Genomic DNA, 19,985 nt, shown 5'->3' on the forward strand with positions numbered 1-19,985 from the left:
TTTGACAGCTTTAGGACACTGACGCCGCCGTATGGCTTGCAACAAGTAGGGCTACATTCCTTGGTCTGCAAACGTTGCGTGGGATGACAGTCCTGTGTCTTCTTCGCTAGTGGTCAGTGTTGCGAGGGACATCCAGAATGATGATGGTGTGCAGTGCAGTCAACAAGTGAGCACTGTAACACAGACAGCCAATAGGAGTAATACATTAATGTAGTCAAGTAAATAGGCTAATGTTCGTTTTTGTGTTCTGTTCAAAGAAAAAGCTTCACGAGGACGAGATGCAAAACTGACCTAGCCGAACAATAGCCTAAATTTACGTAGGCTACTTACTTTAATCTTACTTTAATTTAACATCAATTAGAAAGAAAAACTGTTGTGTCATTTCGTATTAGGCCTATTTCTCCGTTCATGCGTTTTTGTTTATTGCAATAATCTTGTAAAATAAAATAGCTAATGCATTGATCCGAAGCCACGTGTAGGCTACCGTAAGGTTCTAAAGGCCCTCTTAACCGCCACCCCATTTCCCACAGGGTGACAGGGGGAAATGCATAGCCTAATCAAGACATTCGTCTTTGGGATTCCTCTCCTCTTTTCACATCGCACATTTCTTCCATTGACAGGCTACAATACAGTGGGTTTCAACTGAAAGCCTGGTGAGGTATAGGTTACAGAAGGTCAAGTGTGGGCGAGAAAATCCAGTCTCTTTACGCACTTTACGCATCGCGGAGCCAAATGGGGAGTCGATACAAGTTTCAAGTTACAGATTAGGCCTATACAACTATACATGTGGTTAATGAACAAATGACCAGAATGACATTTAAAACATAATTAAAACACCTTAACACTTCCTTTAAACTCTCCTCCTCAAGTATGATCACTTCAAAGTCTGATAGGCTATGTCATAGCAATTGCCCAAAATGCATGCTTACATTCTGCATGGGATAGGAACACATCCACGTGTTCAATATTTAATTCGTTTTCTTTCTCATCATCACTTTGACAAAAAGGAAGTTCTTCGTTCTAGCATCATGCCAGACATGAAAGAAGACTACAGTTACCAGACTCCAAAGCGAAGTTCCTGCGCACAAGCCCCCCGCATTTTTTCGGGATGATGTGTCGGGGGCGGACGGGGAGGCGTCGAGGGCTAAGTTTCTGTGTAGAATATCCTTGGTTGAGGAATAGGGCGTTGTAGTAACTCCTCCATTCATTTTCAGAGCATTTGTTTTCTTAAAGACGCAGGCAAGAAAGAGGTGGGAGTAGGAGGTGAAAAAAGCATTTAAAAACCTATATGAGCATAGACCACAGTAGCCTACATTTGCAGGAAACGGCAACTGGAATCGGTGGAAAGGAATATTTCGGTGAGTTTCATGAAGCCTAACAATCGCATGCACCTTTTGGTCTTAACGACAATATTTAGCCTTCTGTGGACTGCTTATTGGAAGATGCTTAGAGTCTACAAAGCTGAAACGGTAGCCTAATGCATGGACCTTTTTGTCTCCGAAGAGTCCACAGGCTATCAAAGAACAAGAAATGGCAAAATTGTTCCGAGCTGTGATCATGGGTCCACCAGGCTCGGGTAAGGGGACCATATCCGAGAGAATTGCGCAGAGCTTTGGCCTGCAACATCTGTCCAGTGGCGACTTTCTCCGCGAGAATATAGCGGCAAATACAGGTAGGCCCATGAATTAATCCGTTGATTTATCTCCAGTAGACATTTAGTTCTGCATAATGTTTTTTTTTATATAGCATTATTACGCATTTTCTCGTGGTTAGTAGGCTATTTCCCCACTTAGCCTACATACTCATCCTCAAAAGGTCGCGTGAGACTTTAAACATGTTGTAACTCGCAGTGCACTGCAGTCCCATGTTCAGGCGAGGTGGAGTTGCGTTTCTTCCACCCTGGCAACTTGACAAACGTAGGCCTTCAACAATTACACATTTTGTCCTGTCATCAAACCCGTCCTACGAGACAATACTGAAACTTAAATGGTTAAATTGACTTCTCTCTTGAGTTAACATTGCAATAATTACATGTTGTAGCCTAAGGTATTTACTACGACAGTTATAACGCAGTTACAGTATAACGGTTCTTTGACCTAATCAGAATACTGCGTTCACCTTTAATTTTCGATAATTTTCATTGTTTTGAGTTGAGTTTAGGCTACGGTAAATGTCTATTAGCTGGAAATCATTTTAATCACAATGTGTGCCAACCTTAACCGCCTAACAAAATTAGATTTTGGCCAGTGGGTCCTAGGCCTAAAATAAAAACACATGTGTGCATAATAGCGATTACTGTACGCCATCAAGGCCATGGCTTAGACACAGTTTCATTGAGCTACTTTTCCTTAACTATTATATCTCATTGCTGTACTGTTTAGTCTGCACTGACACAGCTATTTGACAAATACTGTAATAAAAGTACCATGGTCCAGGCTCGGAGTTTATAGAGTGTGTAATAAAAGTACCATGGTCCAGGCTCGGAGTTTATAGAGTGTGTAATAAAAGTACCATGGTCCAGGCTCGGAGTTTATAGAGTGTGTAATAAAAGTGCCATGGTCCAGGCTCGGAGTTTATAGAGTGTGTAATAAAAGTACCATGGTCCAGGGTGGGAGTTTAAAGAGTGTGTAATAAAAGTGCCATGGTCCAGGGTGGGAGTTTAAAGAGTGTGTAATAAAAGTGCCATGGTCCAGGGTGGGAGTTTAAAGAGTGTGTAATAAAAGTACCATGGTCCAGGGTGGGAGTTTAAAGAGTGTGTAATAAAAGTACCATGGTCCAGGGTGGGAGTTTAAAGAGTGTGTAATAAAAGTACCATGGTCCAGGGTGGGAGTTTAAAGAGTGTGTAATAAAAGTGCCATGGTCCAGGGTGGGAGTTTAAAGATTGTGTTGTTAGACGTGTCTGGTTAGGCTAGGATGCCATATAGGGAACAGGTAATTACAGGATGTGTTTGACGTGATCTGTGGAGAGACACTTATAGCATGCCCTCCTCTCTCTCTCTCTCTCTCTCTCCCTGTCTCTTTCTCTGTGTCCATCAGAGGCTGGTGTTCTGGCGAAGACCTACATAGAGAAGGGTCTCCTGGTTCCTGACTATGTGATGACCCGTCTGCTGCTGCCCAGACTGGAGCAGATGACCAGCCACAGCTGGCTACTGGACGGTAAGAGCCGAGCACACTGCTTTCAGGACATGTCAGTAGAGGAGACAAAATGGCTACAGATTCATGTGTCTGTCCACAGTGTCCTCTGCATTGGTTTCTTATATGAAACAGAAGTACCAGGTATCTAACAGTGAAGGCCCTATGAACACTTCAGATATCCCTTCAAATGAGCAGGCATCTCATAGTAGAAGGCCTCAAACCGATGCTGCTCACTGCAATCCAATCCAATCCACTTTATTTATTAAGCATATTTTACAAATCACAATGATCACCAACATTCTGTACAGACCCCCCAAAACACAATAGCCTATAGCTAAGATTAAGACACAATATAGCTAAAATAAACACAAAAGGTCTATAGCTAAAATATATATTGCTCACCTAATAGCTGTCTTCAAACATACGGGTGTGAGAGGAATATAAATGTAAGTAAGTAAGTAAGTAAGCTTTATTTATATAGCGCTCTTCACAGCACGGATGCACAGAGTGCTTTACAGTAATAAATTAAAATGGCAATACAACACGAGACAAAATTAAAACGACACAGAACAGAAAAAAAACAACATTGCGAGCAGCAAGGCGTTATAGATGGCCGAAGGCCTGCCTGAACATGTGTGTCTTAAGAAGTTTTTTGAACATGAGTTCAGTGGATGGCTCTCTCAGGGCCTGGGGAAGAGCGTTCCAGAGTCTTGGCGCCACCGCCTCAAATGCTCTGTCACCCTGGGTTTTTAGTCTGGTCCGGGGCACCGCCAGGAGACCCTGGTCGGATGACCTCAGAGACCGACTAAATGGGCCAAACAAGCTTTTTTTGTTGGCAAAGGGCCAATAAAAGTTAGTAAATAGTGGTGGATGTTTACAGTACATCCTGCAAGCTGCACCAAACCAGTCCCACAACTAGCCCTGTCCTAATTTCCCTCCACCTGGGAAGGGAATCGTATAGCACTGGTCATGTCCCAAAGGAGCAATAACAGAGCCATGTTAGGGGCGGCCGTATAGCTCAGGGTGAGTGCGGGTCGTCCAATGATCGTAGGGTCGGTGGTTCGAATCCCGGCTCCTCCTGACTGCATGTCGAAGTGTCCTTGGACAAGACACTGAACCCCAAATTGCTCCCAATGAGCAGGCTAGCATGGCAGCTATACTGCCATGCAAGGCGCTGCCACCATTGGTGTGTGAATGTGTGTGTGAATGGGTGAATGACAGGCCTTCATTGTAAAGCGCTTTGGATAAAAGCGCTATATAAGTGCAGTCCATTTACCAGGTTGTGTCATGTCATGTATAAATCATCTATAAATGAGCGTAAAAATGATCAATGTTGGTGCACTCTGAACGGCATATTAACAGTGGCACTCATAGAAAATTGAATTAGGAATTAGACACCATACACCTGCATGCAAAATGTCAGGTAAAAATAGCTTGCTAGCTAACTATCGTTAGGTTACATCAAGCAAGTGCAATATCATAAAATAGAATAAAAAGTTTATTTCCCATGTGGCGCATTGGAATTCTTGTAATCTCTTGACCTTACAGTATCTTATCAGTACTAATCAGTTCCTCATTCCAGTCCTAGGTACGCAGCTAGACATTTAAAGGTTCCCAAACTGGCAATTTACTATCCGTAGTCTGTCAGTCCATCAGTATCATCCTCATCTACTCATCCCATCTGATCATGGATGACGGTGTCTGTGTCCATGATGTAGGCACTGCAATTAAATAACAATAAATTAAAGTATACAGTTGTGCAGACTCAGTTGTTGTTGTTGTCTGTTGTATAGGCAAGAGCCAATTGTTATTATCTATCATGTAGGCAAGATGTTCAAGTGTTGTCAGGTGTTGGTTCAAGTGATCGAGTGTATAGTAATACAGAGTCAGGTGTCGTCAGAGTCAGGTGTAGATAAGGTGCAATGTGCTCAAAGTGTCAAGTGATCAGTGGTGGGAGGGAGGGGGGGTTAACTGTCCAGGCAGAGGGGTTGGTGAGGGCGGGGGGGGTGGGGGGGTCTGTCCAAGGGGTGTCTTCAGTGTCAGTCTACTGCAGCTGTTGGCTGTTGAGCTTGCGGACCGCGTCAGGAAAGCAGCTGTTGAGGAACCTCTCCTTCGTGGTCCTGATGCTCAGCCATCTTCCGTCTCTCCGGCGAGGTGGTGAACATGGGAACAGGTGGTAGCTGGGGTGGTCAGTGTCTTTGGTGATGGAGATGGCCTCACTGTGGCAGCGTAGGTCATAGAGATCCTATCATGGCAGACTGCACCAGAATGCTGCCCATAAAAATTATTATTCAAGAAGTACTACAACGATCCTCCCTCTTAAGCACCTATTGTATTTTAGATTGCTATTCTTGCACTTTGCCTTCAGCACTAGATTATGCTCTTAGTCACTTGTTTTAGAAAGAAGATGCACTTGTGAGTTCTGGCAAGTAGTAGTACATTGGCTTTTCCTACGTTAAATGCAATTATTGTTAGTCGCTTTGGATAAAAGCGTCAGCTAAATGACTGTAATGTGATGTCATGTATTCCTCTATTCACTCCAGGGTTCCCCCGCACCCTGGTCCAAGCCCAGGCCCTCAACAGTATCTGTGAGCCAGACATCGTCATCAGCCTCAACATCCCCTATGCAACCATCAAGGAGAGGCTCAGCGATAGGTGGATCCACCCAGCCAGTGGGAGGGTCTACAACATGGGCTTCAACCCTCCTCGAGTTCCGGTGAGGAAACACGGTACTCAGATATTATTTTCTCTCTTTCTCTCTCTTTCTCTTTCTTTCTCGTTATCTCGCTATCTCAGCACTTCCCTGTCAAAAAGGGTACTAGGCATGCTGTGTTTCATTGTCATGTGTAGAGAGTTGATTTTATCTAGTGACCGTTTAAGGGCGCTTTCACACCTAAAGGTCTAGACCAGGGGTGCCCAACCTTTTTTGAACCAAGATCTACTTTTCAAGAAGCCAGCCTGTCGAGATCTACCAGTCCAGTTTCAACATCGCAAACACACACGCGCACACACACACACACACACACACACACACACACACACACACACGCGCATACAACACAGACACACAGTTCCCAGTCTGCATAGTAAACTCACAACAGACTTTTTTTCTCTTTGTCACAGCCACTTGGAGACCATCACAAACCCTCCCCCTTTATCTCTCTCTCTCTCTCACACACACACACACACACACACACACACACACACACACACACACACACACACACACACACACACACACACACACACACACACACAGTAGGGAGCCATAGCCCTTACTGGCCTGTATGCAATATGCACCCAACAAACAGAGAAGCAAACCAGATACAAAATAGGTATCTTCGCCTCTGGTGTGCCCTTTCAATGGCAAAATGGTGAGTAGCTCTTCCTTGGCGCTCATGTCTCCAAAAAACATTCGGATAAACACACACAGCTGTGCTACATCCACCATATCAGTTGACTCATCGAATTGTAGAGAAAAGCACTCACATGCATCAATATCCTTCGTGAGTTGCTCCTCGACATCGACAGCCATTCCCCCACATCGCCTTGTAGTACTACTCCGGGACAGCTGTACGTCCTTAATGGCCTTCACAATCTCCGTTTTATTCTTGAAGTCGTTGAAAAGGCTATCCGCAACCTCAAGAAACGCTTCTTTCACAATTTCGCCGTCCTTGAACGACTTCTTGTGTCTGGCAAGAACGTGCCTGGCACGATAGGAAGCTATAGTTGCGGCTTTACCCTGGGCCTTGGGTTTGGTGAAGATTGACTGCTGGGCTGCTAGCTGTGCCTTCAATTCACGAACTTTTGTGGAGCGTAGAGCCGTCTCGCAGGGTAATCCTTCTCATAGCGCCCGTGTACTGTCTTGAAATGTCGCTCCAGATTGCCTTTCTTTGCTAATGCAACGCTTGCATTGCAGATGAGACAAACTGGCTTTGAGTGTGAATAAACAAAACAAAAAATCCTCCTCCCATTCAGGGTGGAAATTGTAGGTTTTTGCTCTTTTGCTTGACGTTACTAGGCGCTTCGTCAACTAGCTAATATTATGTTGACCTTGACTGAACTTTCACACGCGCCCAGACAACAGATTCACGTTAACGTAGGCTATGTCTATAAAACGTGCCCAGCGTTGTTGTCTTTTATGTGTTGAAGTGACGGGGTACACGGCAGGAATGATACACATTTAAAGAAAGATTTATATAAAAATAAAACTTTTTTTCCTAAACAGCTCGCGATCGACTTGGTATCAGTCCACGGTCTACCGGTAGCTCGCGATCGACGGGTTGGGCACCCCTGGTCTAGACCAAGGTCCGAACCAGAATCCCGTTTGGCGCTTTCACATTTGTTATTTTTTATTGATTAGTTCCATAACTTTCGCTTTCACACCAGAGGACCAATTTTTGGTGGCAGACCTACATTATGTGTCATCGCTTGCATGGGGGTGCGTCTCCCTATACTTGACACTGATTGGTTTGTGGATGCACGCGCGTCTGTTTGATCCGAAAGTGCGAACCTTTGATTTCACATTAGGCAGCAGCGAACCTTGGTTCGAGACCACCTCTTGAGGTCGGACCAAAGACCGAGTCTTTGATCCGCGCACCGTGGTCCAGCAGGTTTCACACCTGTCAATTTGGTTCAGATCAAACTGGAAAGTCTGAAAGTCCAGACTTAACAACGTAGGTGTGAAAGGGTCCTAAGAGGAGTTTGAGAGCACTTGTTTGCAGTTGGAGAGTGTGTGGAGGTCGCCTGTGTAACTCCGCCCTCGTTCCTATGCTCCACCTCTAGGGCAGGGATGACATCAGTGGTGAGCCTCTCATCCAGCATGACGATGACAGAGCAGAGGCCCTAGTGGCCAGACTGAGGCACTACAAGGATGTGGCCAAACCTGTCATTGACTTCTACAAGTGAGTTCAAACACTTTGCTATTTTATTTATTTTTATTTATTTATTACATTGTTTAGTCTTGTTTGTTAATAGCCTCCCTTAGGGTGTGTGTCCACCGGCGAGCTGTATGTAGTTGAACAGCACCAAGCTTAGAGTGCACTAGAGCTGGAGTTTAGAGCTGACTAGGCTACCGATGTTTTACAGCTACATTAGCAATGAGTGTCGTGTTTTTGCAGGTTGCAGATAAACTAGCCAAGTTAAGATGGCTAGCTAATGTTAGCTAGTGCTAACATTTGCTTTTTCTGCGGTTTTGCTAAAAAACGACCGTTGTCGTCAGAACAGCCTTTTACAGCCTGTGCTTGTAGTTGCTTGAAAAATGAGAGTACTTGCCAAAGCTTGGGTTCGCTCAAAATATGTTCAGTCAGGTTTATTAAGAAACAATACGGTTGCAAACGGACTTCAAAATAGTAAAAACACAGCGTGATTCTATCAGAGAAGAAGTGAAAGTCAGATCGCCAGACTGCCCCTTATATTGCTTCAAAACCAACGAGGTAGTAGGTGTCATTTGATTGGCTGAGTCGGGTATCACCCAGTGGGCGGGGGATGCAAACTTACTTTGAATATACTTTGAATATAGACAAAGGTCTAAGTCAGGGCAGGAAGGACAAGGTGTGGCCTGTCTGACTTGGACAAAAGAGCGAAACAGAGGAGTGTTTACAATTACAAAAAAGGAGGGTTGGGTGTTTAGAATCATAAAGGAAGATTGAAACCTAGGGGTTTTCAGGGGACTTGATGAATAGAAAGGATATGCATCTGAATAGTCTTGAGACTGTGTGTTAAATTCCATGACAACTCCCACATCTGTGGCTGAACAGCCACATAAAAGATATACATCAGATAAAAATAAGCATAATCAAAAAAAATACAACGAAAAAAATTAAAGAAGAGAAAAAAAATCAAAAAAATAATCAATTATAACACAAATTTCAAAAACTCTATGCTATACATGTGGAAAGGAAGTAATCTCTCCACTAGGTGGAGCAAGAACAAAAATGCAAATTACGCTTTAAAACTCCTTGTTACAGAAATTTGACAGGAAAACAAGGTAAAATAAAAACATGTATAGTCTAAGAGTGGACAACCATTCACCAAAAACCCTTGATTTAAATTTTGAATAAGGCAAAAAGATAAAATGGTTAGCAGTGTAAGGAGGGCAAAAAACCTCTTGGTCAATTTAGAGGAAAAACCCAAAACGTATTTATCAACTCATGTTTCAACCATTGCAACTCTTGTAAACAAATATGATATTTTTTCAAGATAATTATAAAGTTCATTCACTCTTGTTGTGAATAATCGCATGTAATTTCTTCTGGATCGTAGCTTCCATGTTTGCGTTTCTGAATGTTCAATGTAGGTTCCAGTGTGTGCGGTTAGAGGTGCAGTCATTGCTGTTGAGCTTGTCCATGTTGTCATAACAACCACGAGAAGGAGGTGACCGGCAAGGTCAGTCTCCGATTGCTCATCAGAGGAGAGGGCAGTGTGGCGGTGACCGTCAAGGTCACTCTCCGATTGCTCATCAGAGGAGAGGGCAGTGTGGCGGTGACCGTCAAGGTCACTCTCCGATTGCTCATCAGAGGAGAGGACAGTGTGGTGGTGACCGCTTTGCCCTTGAGATCTCTGGTTTCGGCTGCATGGACCGTCCTCTCAGCTACTTTTGACAGCTATTCCACACAGGCCAGAATGCCATGGTCCTGATTGTTCCATCTTTGACGGGTAGGTTCACCCCGCTACATCTCTTTGACGGGTAGGTTCACCCCGCTACATCTCTTTGACGGGTAGGTTCACCCCGCTACATCTCTTTGACGGGTAGGTTCACCCCGCTACATCTCTTTGACGGGTAGGTTCACCCCGCTACATCTCTTCTCTTCCATGTTTTCTGGCCTGTTCTCAGGCTGCTCATCTGCTCCTTGGTTTGGGACGCAACGGCGTCGAAGTTCTCTCAGCTACTCTGGCGGCCGTCTGCGTGGGGACGGCCCCAGGTCGCGGATCAGGACCCAACTCCCAGGAGAGATGTGATGCAGGAACCCCTCCTTAGCCTCAGGAAATGGCGGTCCTCACTCTGTTGGAGACATCTGTTAACATCCTCCGCCACCCCTGTTTTTGAAACATGATCTGGCCCGTGGGCTAGTTTGAAAGCATAATGAAAACATGAACGAGGTAGTACAGGTTTGTCATTAGGCCCTTGATACAGGTTAGTTTGGTGGTGGAAATGTGCACTTAGTCCTTCATTTCTTTTTCTCCGCAGGTGGAGCAGATGCTTGTAGGTCAGAAATGTAGGCTCTTGAACTGAACCCGGTCCATCTCTGTACTGCTCCACGTAGGACCGGCCCGGGTCGTGCTGCTGGAGGGCTCACCTCGGTGCTCCCGCCTCCAGCACAGGCTGATGAAGTGCTCCGTCTGTGGATCCACAGATGAGAGAGACAAACAGAGACAAAACAGAAGAGCAAAAGAGAGTCCTCTGGTCTGGTTTCCCTGTTCCCTTCTTTGGTCAGGAACGGTTATTCAACAGTCTGTAGGAGATACTCAGAAACATGGTTAAGCGCAAGCTCCTGCTTTGGGGAAAAAATGTTGTTATTTTGTCAGGAAAACTTAAACAGGGTGACTGTTTAAGTGTCATTTAGAGCCAGTCTGCAGTAGCCTACAGTGACATCAGGGGCAGTGTTTAGAATGGCTTCAACACGCCCAGTCCCCAGTCATGATCAAGGCAAATTGGATTTGGCTCTAGCAGTTCTCTTGCGATTTTATGAAAAGAAAATACGCTATATTCTCGTCTCAACAAAACAACACCCCCTAAGGGTGAAAGCAAAAAGTCAGGATAAAAATAGAGATAGGGCAAAGAAAATGACACTAAAATGAACTGGCTTCATTTACAATTAACTAATCAAAGAACTCCATCAAAGCTTCATTTGTATAGCTAAAATTTGTATATCTAAAACCTCCCTCTTCTGCATTTGAGGACAGAGTATTTGGGCACTGCTTCGGACAAAATGGTCTCTTCTCCGTTTCATACTTATCTGTCGCTCACAGTGAGTAGGTGACATGGCGTTGGCGTTGCATCTCACGAACCCCAGATCGCTTATCTGTAGGGAAAACAGGCCAGTAACCTCCATCTCCACCTCCGGTCTGTGCCCGTCTCCTGGTTCGGCATTCACCCATCACTCCCGGAACGACAGTTGTCTGTAAAAAAACCACTCAGAAAAAACACTCAGGCCCGATGAATGTGCCTCAAACTATAAACATGAGATATTTAACATAAACATTAAAAATATATAATTGGGTTAGGAGATGCTGTATTCAGGTTAAGAAACTGGCAAACATTATCTATCCCCCCCCACTATCATGTACAAACCTTACGTCCTCAGCTACATCTGTCTCGTCCTGTTTATTTACCTTAAAAAAATGAGTCTATATTGGCTAGTTAAAATCTACCTTGTGGGTTGTTCAAGGGAACTTCCAGCAGGTGGCGCCGAACCCCAGGTTGCAGGATTCTTTCTCTCATTTCGCTTGCGGTAACTGTGACAGTCTCTGATCCAGTGACCAGTTTTCTTACAATGAAAACACGCGTCAGTTTTGTCTTCGTTTTCGTTTCCCTCCCTCGGTCTCCTCCTGTAGTCCATTCTGTTCCTATGCCTGCTATTCTTGTTCATGTGACGACCCTGTGGTCGTTGTTGGTTGGGAGCAGACGGAAAAACAGAGTTGGGAGGCGGGGCAGCAGCTGCGGGTGAACCAGTCATAGTTTGGGAAAAATGTGTGAGCTCTGAGTGCCGAGTCGGCGTGATAGAGTTAAAAACGGAATGACTAGGAGGGGGGAGGGACTCTGAATATTCATCTCTCTGATTAACTTCGTCAGCTACGCTTCTTTCTGACTTGAAAAAACACTCGTGTGCGAGTATTTCCCACTTCCTGAATGCATTCCAATCTATCGCATTTCCAGGCTTCCTTCCTAACCTAGTCATTTCAAACGCCTGTAACTGAGCCCTAACAGTTGCTAACTCACTAATATTGAGTGTACCGGACAGGGGGAAATCAGAATGCTTCGCCCAGATCAAATACTGTACACAAGCATCATCCCAAAGCCTTTGCGCAACAATCTTAGCTGGCCCAGACAATTTGAGAATATCAAGTGGCGAGCTAGTAACGCTAGTAACAGCACCCATTTTGCCCCAAAATCGCTTACGGAAAAAACAAACCAAAAACACTCTCCTACACTCCTTCGTAACACGGAGATGAACGTCTCTCAGACTACTCACTAGCAGTTACGATTTACGGCCCTTAAAACCAGTGTCGGCAAAAAATAAACAGTACTGTTACCTGAAAAAAAATGTATATATACAGCGCTTAAACAAACACATACAAGACAGAGCTGAAGTTCAAACAGTAAACACAGCAGACAATCCCGTGCACATACAAGAAAGAAGACAGCAAACTCGCACGAGGACGCAAAAAACAAAGGCCGACCAAAAGACGACCAAAAATGACGTACATACGACTTAACGCAGAACAAAGAACGACCAACAGACGACCAAACGACGACTTAACACACAAACATGAAACAAAGGCCCACGTTTACAACAACCTCGGCTGCACTAGCAATTTGGTCCAGGCTAAACCAGATGTCTAGATCCTACCAAATATGTACAGCCACTTGGTGAAAACTAACGCTCGTTAGGTTTACCAAGTCACCCAGGAACAAATGGGAAAACGTTTCTCCAAGAAACGCGGATTGGAAACGCCAATCACTCCCTGTAGCTACTATCTCCGTTGAGCAAAAACTCTCTCAACGTGCTCGCGGTTAAACTCTCCCGCGACCGGCCAAAAAGAAAGCCTGTTCTGTGCCAAATCTTTGGCGTATTTAACTCAAAAAACCCCGTTCTAAGCTGTAACCGATAAACAACCTAACATTGTACATCAACTACAGGGGAACAAGATTCACAAGACCAAACCCTCACTTGAACAGCTTATTTTCTCGTAACGAAACAAGGACGAAGTCAAAAGACAAATATCTATTGCTGTTCCCAACCTCCTTAGATAATTACACAATTTATAGTACTAAAATACCCACGCTGGGGTTTTCTGTTTTCAATAATCTAGACCAACAAGCTGAACCGAAACCAAGGCAAATAACAAGCAAAAAGGATCTTTCAACGTACCGCGAGTTTTAGCCGAGTGGAACCAACGGCGGGGCCTCTCCAAAAGCAATGCGCATAGACGCAACGAGAGAAGCTTCCCAAAGCGGCTACCGCTTCCGCACGTCTGCGTCCCTCGGTTCCACTCCAGGCGAATCTCACCGCAGTCGAATCCCGTCCCGAGTCGCCAATTGTAGTTGCTTGAAAAATGAGAGTACTTGCCAAAGCTTGGGTTCGCTCAAAATATGTTCAGTCAGGTTTATTAAGAAACAATACGGTTGCAAACGGACTTCAAAATAGTAAAAACACAGCGTGATTCTATCAGAGAAGAAGTGAAAGTCAGATCGCCAGACTGCCCCTTATATTGCTTCAAAACCAACGAGGTAGTAGGTGTCATTTGATTGGCTGAGTCGGGTATCACCCAGTGGGCGGGGGATGCAAACTTACTTTGAATATACTTTGAATATAGACAAAGGTCTAAGTCAGGGCAGGAAGGACAAGGTGTGGCCTGTCTGACTTGGACAAAAGAGCGAAACAGAGGAGTGTTTACAATTACAAAAAAGGAGGGTTGGGTGTTTAGAATCATAAAGGAAGATTGAAACCTAGGGGTTTTCAGGGGACTTGATGAATAGAAAGGATATGCATCTGAATAGTCTTGAGACTGTGTGTTAAATTCCATGACATGCTCAAGCCCAAAAAAGTTAGCTTTTTTTCAACTGCCAAAAAAGCCTCAAGCTCATGGCACTACAGTGCTAAAAAGCGCTTGGAACACAGCTCTTGTCTCTATAGCGCCCTAGAGCTCATTACCCATTGTAAACAATGAGAAAACAGTGCCAGCTCTAAAATCCAGCTTGTCGGTGGACACGCACCCTTAGGGTAAGCTGTGAGCTTGGCGCTCTTCAGCTACAGCTCGCCAGTGGACACAGAGGATGAGTCTAGTCTCACCTCAAGTAGTCTGTCCTGACCGCCTTGCTTAAAGTGGGCAGCAGGGTTCTCCCATGCTGTTTTACCACACAGTACTTGAGCGGCTGTGGCTCAGTGGTTCATCCAATGACCGTAGGGTTGGCGGTTCGAATCCCGCCTCCTCCTGTCCACATGTTGAAGTGTCCTTGGACACTTAACCCTGAATTGCTTCCAATGAGCAGGCTAGCACCTTGCATGGCAGCTGCCGTCATTGGTGTGTGAATGGGTGAATGAGAGGCCATTGTAAAGCGCTTTGGATAAATGTGCTATATAAGTGCAGTCCATTTACCATACTTAATATCTATTTTATTGGGGATGGGGTTGTATGCAGGGATCCTTTTCAAAAGAAATATTGTCTCAATGGGACTCCCTGCACAAATTAAGGTTTAAAAATAATCTAGGGTATTTAGTTACAGTATTTGTACAATCCTGAATCCCAAAGATGATCATGATATCATCATGGCATGGCATAATATTTTTTTTCCAACAAACATTCAGTGGACTGTGTATATACATGTATTTATACCACAGGGTTTGTGTTTTCCTAAGGCAAGGCAAGTTTATTTGTATAGCCCATTTCACCAACAAGGCAATTCAAGGTTCTTTACATGAGACATTAAAAGCATCAAGACAAAGTGCAAGAAACACATAAAATGTCATATAAAACGAAGTGCAAAAAAAGGACATTTAAAACAAAATGCAGGAAAAATAAAATACAGGGATAAAAGTTACAGTGCAGTGTATGAATGAATAATGATTTGATTTCCTAACCTGTTTCTCTGTCCTGGGCAGAGCCAAGAGCATCCTGCACTCCTTCTCAGGAACGGAGTCTGACCGAATCTGGCCCTACGTCAGCTCCCTCCTCAGCACCAAGATGCCCCCGCAGCAGGCTGAGCGCCGCTGCCCCCCGCTCCCCTAACACAGCCAGGGGGTCGGGGGGGGGGGTAGAGCGATGACACAACATGCACTGGGTCTCTGTGTATGCAGGTTTGTAGTAATCCAATGAGCCGGTTGTACAGTGGGCGTCCGAGATTATACAAACGGACAGTCCTTCTGAAAGCTCATACGACCTGCTTGTATGGCGAGTTACAACTGATCATTCAAGTACTAGCGAGGACATATTGAGCTACAAGCCTGCGTACTGACCTGACCTTAATCTTTCCTGTCATCTCAGTTCCGAGACATTTCTGTGCGCTCGGTAGGTCAGTGTTCTCTCCTTTCTGTTCTGGAGGGCTGCAGTTTGCGCCGGCTTCATTCTTCTAATTCCCGTCATCTCATTAATAAGACTGGTGCTTGCTGAATAAGGGGTACCAGTGTTGGGCTGGGAAACCCCCCCCACACTCCTCCATACCGCACACACTGCTGCCCTCTTGGACCAAGAGCTAGGAACACCGACGAGAATAAATGCTAGAACTGTACCTTAAATACTGATATATTTCATCAGGCTGGCTTTATGTTTGTTTTCACACACAAGGTTGATTGCTGATTGTTGCATCTATAGCTGGTAGCCAGATCAAATATACTTTGTGTGCAGAAGCTGATTCAGACACATTTTAGCATTCGGTAACATGAAGAATTTCAACTTTGTCATAACTTTTGTATGTGACCATTCAACCTTTTATTTTTGACCCAGTGACTTTTTTTTCTCCTGACTTATGTTTGACCAAATATGAAAATATAGGTATTATGGATGCTACTCAATTACTGATAAAGGAACCAAAGATTTTGACATGGCGACATGGACCAAAGAGAATTATGGAATCGTATTCACAGTAGCCTTTGATTATGATGTGTTGAACAATTTGAGTACTGTATTTTAACCAATAGAAAGAGACAAGTGTATGGACCTAGGCTTAGGACAGGAGAAGAACAGCCTCTCTGGTTGGCTGTATCCATAGAAGACCATGCTCTCTGATTGGTTGTATCCGTAGAATGTTTTGAGTACTGTCTGTCTGTAGAATGTCTAAAGAATGTGTATGTCTGCCCTCCAGTTATTCCTGGTAAACATTGTGCGACTGGTGTGAAACCGGGTACTATAATAGGTCCAACATGGCGAGCGTTCTGTTGAATCAGTGGTTCAGAAAGCTCTTTAAATACTGCATGATGACCACAGCACTCTGTTGTGCAATACCACATACTGAATGTTTTCTGCCCAGTAATCGCTTTTCAGCCCAAACCTGGCATATGCCAAGAACTATAAAATTATTTTCTCAGAATTGGTTCAAACGTTGCTTTCTTTTCTAGCTCATGGTCAAATAACATGTTTAGGTTCCATTCTAACCATGCATCATGCTCACATTGGCAAGCTTTGCTGCACTTCACAAAAGTAGAAGAAAGAAGATATTTGCCTGCAGGTCTACACTCTTTTAGCAGTGTGTGCCACTAGTATGAGAATTACAGAGTTGTGCTGAGACTGGCAGCTACTGTATTGCAGATGTCACCTTGATGCTAAGAAAACCATATACAGTAGCCCTGCAATGTGAGGGGTTATGCCAATACAGTAGGTTGTGTACAGTATATGCAGTAGGTGACTCATGATGGCAAACCCCCGATGTTCTTTGCTCAATAGGGTCTTTGATATGAGAGAGATCAGAGAATCTGGGAAGTGGGAAGCAGCAGGGAGGTGTGTGTGTGTGTGCTGTAGAGAACTGTGGATACTAGAGAGGTATTTCTGAACCCACTCTCTCCTGTAATCTCTCCCACCCAGTGGTGCTTCCCATGAGTGTTAGAGCTTTAGTGTGGAGCTCCAGGGGTTGTGGGGCAAAGGCTCTCTAATCTGGTTCTGAAATCTGAATTAATTCTTTCTGGATCTGGTCTTATTTGATCTTATCTTTGTGTAGTTGAGATTCACAACGATTGTCATTTCCTACAACACGATAAATTCTGTTTTAGTGGGTACCTAAACAAACACATTGGCTGATATCCAGCTTAATTGTCTTTTGCAGGGTGCTAAATGCGGTGCATGTAAATGGACTGCACTTATATAGTGCTTTTATCCAAAGCACTTTACAATGAAGGCCTCTCATTCACCCATGAGTGGCGGCAGCTGCCATTCAAGGTGCCAGCCTGCTCATTAGGAGCAATTTGGGGTTCAGTGTCTTACCCAAGGACACTTCAACATGTCGTCAGGAGAAGCCGGGATTCAAACCGGCGACCCTACGATCATTGGACAGCCCGCTCTACCTCCTAAGCTACAGCCTACAGGATACCCATTATTGTTGTTTTCTAATTTGAAATAGGCCTACTGAGAATTGTAGACCTCATAATACGGATGCATAGAACGATCATTATTTTCCACAGCCTCATCAAATGAATCGTGACACTGGCAGCAAAATTATGTTTTCCCACGGGTTATTTAAGGAAAGTGGGTCCAGTCCAGGTATTCCTCTCCAGGGTTTTCTTCCTGTGTTTGTATTGGTGGGCTACAGCAAACCGTGATCTCTACAGGCAGCACTCACAAACGCAAACTGCGCAGGTTCGTCACTTTAGATCCATATTATGCGGGATGGTCGTGCGCACATCAATAGGCTTCTCCACATCTTTGAGAGATTAGCGTTTGGCTAACGTTGTGACTTGCTGAGGCTCGTATGAAGTCAAATGTGATGATATGATTATGTCGTCCCAACATTAATTTGTCCAACATAAGGTCTCACGTTATACCGGGCACCACTTTCCAGCGGTTGGATAGGATGTAGCCTACTGTTTTGACCTTTGACTGGCCGCGAATGACAAATCAAAGGTTGGCATTTCCGAGGCACAGCTGGGGTCCCTTCATCTTCACGGACGGCGTTCTCGAGATAATGACAGAGCGCGCGCTGAAAGGTACGATCCTCTGGCTGTTTGTATCAGTAATTCACGACAGATGTTTTTGAGTAATAGCAATGTTTATTTCCCCGGAGCATTGTCATGTGCAGACTATTCTGTATGCAGAACATAGGCCTATTACATAACGATTCCTTAGCCTATACCCCAGGACATGTTTATTTATCAGGAGCTGTTGAATTGTTGAATGTAGCAGTTTGACCACGAGTTTATGGTGTGTGTGCGTGCGTGTGTGTTTTAGCATATGCCTATGCCTATATAATAGGCTACTATATCATATTTGAGTGACGAGTGACTGGTGAGTGATTAAATGCAGTGAAGAGGTTATGGAGATAGGGCTATAGGCGAGGAAATACGATGGGACAACATTACATGCTAAGTAGACTATCGATAAAAGGCTTGATAAACGTTATTAGCCTATGTTTAGCTTTTATTTCCTAATATTGTAATATGAGACTAAGCCTATATTCCAATAATAAACATGGAGCTGGCTGGACGTCATCTGCTCGAAGCGCACTGAATGAATGACAGGCTAGAATACCCTGCTATGCCTATGCGCATACTTCCATAGCCTACTTGCGCATACTATATTATCTCACCGATTTTAATCTCAAAACGAATAATACAGCATGCGTGATAATTTTAGCAAAAAGCTTGCGACAGTCGACGGGGATGTTTCACGATCGCTGAGTGCGCGTTTATCGGAGGATGCGGGCAGACGGAAGAGAAGAGGGGGGTGCTTACGACGCAGAGCAGCAAGCCACAATACAATTAGACGCCATCCTCAAATCAACTATCACAGTCAATTACAGATGGAACGATTTTTGCTGAGCCATAAGAGGGGAATCCCTTGCATCACGACCTTTCACGCGCTCTTACGGGGGCCCGGCCCGTTCCAGTTTTCTATTTGATGGTATTGTCGTGCCCCCCCCCTGTCCTCTGTCGCACAGACGTCGTCCACAACATCACATGACGAGGTAGCTACCGACTTCCGTTGAATATAGCCTATAGCTGCCTTTCACAAGGATGCGGTGGAGGCTAAGGTTGGCCAGAAGGGTAATATCTTGGATCCTTATTGCAATAGCCTATCACTAATTTGCGCTGCAGATTGGTCGCCTATAGGCTAGTTGAACTAATATAATGAATTAAATGTGTTTTAATCATTGATTTGCCCTAGGTTTGATCATTAATTTTGTTTAATATTATTCGGGATTGATAAACTTCATCTTCAGTCTGTTCATCTTGCAGGCAAATTAAATTCTAAAATCAACAATGTCTGTTGAATAATATGATCATACAACAGCTGGTTGGATGGGCCATTAGTCAGTGAACCTTACATCTAGCAGATTCCCGGGGTCAATAAAGCTGTGACCAGTGGGGTGATGATTAATCCAGCATCTACCCTGGATCCACCCAACATTGAATCCAGCATCTGCACAGCATCTTCACTTCTCAGATTTTCTCTACTATTTGACTGCAAGGGAATCTGATCTAAATAGATCCTAAACGCATGCCTCCTTATCTGCTTAAACTACAGGCAGGAACAGGTCCCTGTGCTCCACGCTGTAAAAGCTGGCTCTGATCAGCCATAGCCAACGAGTTGTAATAAACCTTCCTTTATGAGGTAAAGGCTTGTAAGCATCACATGGCCTTTGTTAAAGAACAACCTCTCCTAAACCTGGAGTGTATTATTAACACTCCCAGCATGTCCAAAAGGTTAAACCCTTTAGGAAAATGATTTTTGTGGTATATAAAATCAGCAATGCTTTAGCTCGGGAGGTAGAGCTGGTTGGAGAGAGCAAGGTCCCCGGTTCGATCCCAGCTCCCGGCAGTGTGCTGAAGGGTACTTGAGCAAGACACTGAACCCTAATATCGCTCAAGTGCGGCACGGTGTCATAGCAAGAAGGTCTCTGGGCCTTTCTGTGCAGAGTTTGCATGTTCTCCCCGTGTGCGCAAAAGATTTCCTCCCAAAGAACCCGATATGAAAAAAACATG

General features: G+C 44.4%; 1 protein-coding gene across 1 annotated transcript; it reads left to right on the top strand.

The window, feature by feature from the left end:
* Positions 1-1,261: 1,261 nt before the first annotated feature.
* On the top strand, positions 1,262-15,087 carry ak4 (adenylate kinase 4; the record flags this gene model as incomplete). The annotated part of the gene is made up of 6 exons (XM_084436091.1): positions 1,262-1,358; positions 1,504-1,672; positions 3,037-3,156; positions 5,679-5,851; positions 7,921-8,039; positions 14,961-15,087. Exons 2-6 carry the CDS (start codon positions 1,531-1,533, stop codon positions 15,085-15,087), a joined length of 681 nt encoding a protein of 226 aa, XP_084292217.1. The 5' UTR covers positions 1,262-1,358; positions 1,504-1,530.
* Positions 15,088-19,985: the final 4,898 nt, after the last annotated feature.

This window comes from Borostomias antarcticus, assembly GCF_949987555.1.
Source record: "Borostomias antarcticus genome assembly, chromosome: 3".
NCBI classification, from domain to species: Eukaryota; Metazoa; Chordata; class Actinopteri; order Stomiiformes; family Stomiidae; genus Borostomias; species Borostomias antarcticus.